The sequence below is a fragment of the Maylandia zebra genome, linkage group LG22, assembly GCF_041146795.1.
Source record: "Maylandia zebra isolate NMK-2024a linkage group LG22, Mzebra_GT3a, whole genome shotgun sequence".
Classification (NCBI taxonomy): Eukaryota; Metazoa; Chordata; class Actinopteri; order Cichliformes; family Cichlidae; genus Maylandia; species Maylandia zebra.
In genome coordinates, this window is record NC_135187.1 from 20,924,556 (window position 1) to 20,926,949 (window position 2,394).

The 2,394-nt window shown below is 39.7% G+C and overlaps 1 protein-coding gene across 1 annotated transcript in view; it reads left to right on the top strand.

Moving 5' to 3' along the window:
• tmem196 (transmembrane protein 196) overlaps positions 1 to 2,005 on the top strand; it is a 5,922-nt gene extending 3,917 nt beyond the window's left edge. The window contains exons 3-5 of the mRNA XM_076879236.1: positions 1 to 61; positions 1,092 to 1,210; positions 1,292 to 2,005. The exon at positions 1 to 61 is cut by the window's left edge and continues 75 nt beyond it. Coding sequence (XP_076735351.1) covers positions 1 to 61; positions 1,092 to 1,210; positions 1,292 to 1,363 — 252 coding nt within the window. The 3' untranslated portion in view covers positions 1,364 to 2,005. The remainder of the gene's footprint in view (positions 62 to 1,091; positions 1,211 to 1,291) is intronic.
• The last annotated feature ends 389 nt before the right edge of the window (positions 2,006 to 2,394 follow it).

Sequence of the window (2,394 nt, forward strand, 5' to 3'; positions counted from 1 at the left end):
AACAAACGGCCGGACAAGATGCAAACAATTCACCTGGCTGCAATGACTCTGGCTTGTCTAGGTAAAGATAATAACAAGGACGCAAGACGTAACACAATCTGATGTGACGCAATTGAAAACAACTCATGTCTTTGTCTATTTTTCATCGTAAGATAAGAACGTTATTAGTCTCTGTTCAAGTATTTGAAAGGGACTAAATGTGGGGGTAAAGATAAAGCATTTCTTTATTAGTCACCTGTCAATACTAACAGTATACCAAGCATTTCTTATTACTGCTAATCACTTTTATCTCAACACTATCTCAACAACTCTCCAGTGCTCCTCCACCCTCCCCAAAAAAGCTTTGTCAGTTTTATTCAGAGAAGAAGTGCCTCTTCATTTCTTTTCTGAAGGTCTGCCGGCGTACTAGTCGCTCCATGAGGTTGTGCTTGTGGCTAAATGTTGATGCCAGTGTTAAAATGGATCCTTTAGTAGGTATGTAACAGTTTTAGCATGCAAACCACATTAGGGACATAATATTTGCTAGTTAGCGATACATCAAAGTCATTTTGGCTTAAAGAAATTGTCAGGGATTAAATGCCCTAGAAGTCTCTGAATGGGGCCATAATTTCAAAAGTAATCAACCAGCAACTGAGTCCATAAGCCCATTAGGAGAGAATTTACCGAGGACATAAATCAAGAGCGAGGTAGTTTAATTTTCTCATAGATATTATTACACACACACACACACACACACACACACACACACACACACACACACACACACACACACACACACACACACACACACACACTCACAACTCTGAATTGGATAAGTGGAAGAAAATGGATGGCTTGATAACTAAATAACTGAAATCAAACGAGGCATTGCAGCGTCGGCTTTACTTGTACCCGAAGGCTACGTCCATCTTTTATGCAGTCCATATACAGACTTTGGCTGAGACATAGGACTTCATAAGTGAAACTCTTTCCATACTAGCACTAAAAAATAGAAATCAGACGATCATCCAGTACAGTATATTTTATCCTCTGGGGACTGAGTGTTTTTCTGTTCACTTCTGTGTAAAATTTCCTTTTCCGGTCTTATCCAGGGATCTCGACCTGTACCTTATCCACGTGGCTGACTTGTCGTCTGGCAAGCTCGGAGCAGCAAAGGATGTTCTTGGAGAGGGAACACTCGCTACATCATTCCCATGAGATGACAGAGAAGGTAGTAAACTGCATGACTCATCTTTAGCTGCTGTCGGAAGTTTTTTTCCTAAGCAGGTTTGTGTTTGTGTGTCTCTAACAGGAGGTCCTGGACAACTCCAGTAATGGTATTCCTCAGATCTCCTATAATGGACACACCGCGGCATCTCCTTGAGGAAGTTTCAGCAGGAGGTGACTTGCAGACTTAAACAGAAGCAGTTACTAAAACTCGTGCTGTCACGCAGCTAATGCAGCTTGTAGTAGACTGCATTTAACTGTATCCTGACTGCAGGAACTGAACCAAATTTGTCGCCTTGGAACCCGTTTACCTGCTGCCTGATGAAACGGAGAGCATGAAGGAGCCGTTTGTGCTTCTGAATATTATGCAAACATGGGTTCAAATACCTTCGGTTTAAATCTCACCGAAGCCGGGATGGTGAGCTGCGGTTTGGATGACAAATGAAGCGACAGACATCTGCGTGAAATCCTCCAATTTGTGAGCGTGAAGGATACATTTCATCCAGTCAGATCAAAGCGATGAGCACAAACCAAGCATGCAACTGATTCACTTGTTTAGAAGAGCTATTTCAGTCTCATCGTCCTTATTCTCTCTCTCTCTGTCATGTTATTGGTTTATGGAAGCCAGATCTTGAGATAGCCTTTGGTAAACTGTATGTATCATCTGATAATGGAATGCTTTGAGAGAAAAGTTACAGTGATGCACAATGTACTGTATGTATCCATGCTTGTAAATCAAACATATTTTTATAATGCTTCTTATAAAGTTCATTCAATTAAAGTACGACTAATAAAAGAATTGCACAGTCTTGCATGTTGTTTTACTGTTGCTGTGTTAAATACGTGTTGAGATGAATCTGGTTTTATGATCACAGTTTATGCAGATTAGCCTTTTTTTAATTATACAGTTGCCAATTTGTGTGTTTATAGTACATGAACACACATGTTTGTGGAAGTGTGTTTGTGTTTGTGAAGTATGTGAGGTTTGAGTAAAAATGTGATGGGAGTGACTTTTCAGTTTGTAAGCCAGATTACAGCATTTTAATCAATACACTACATCATTGTAGGTGATAGCAAGACCCAAAGGTTAAAATAACACACTGAAAAATCGCACACTATGAAGAACCGTATTTAAATGACTTAGTCATATTAACGAGATCCAGGTGTTTTTTAAAAACAAAAAAAAAC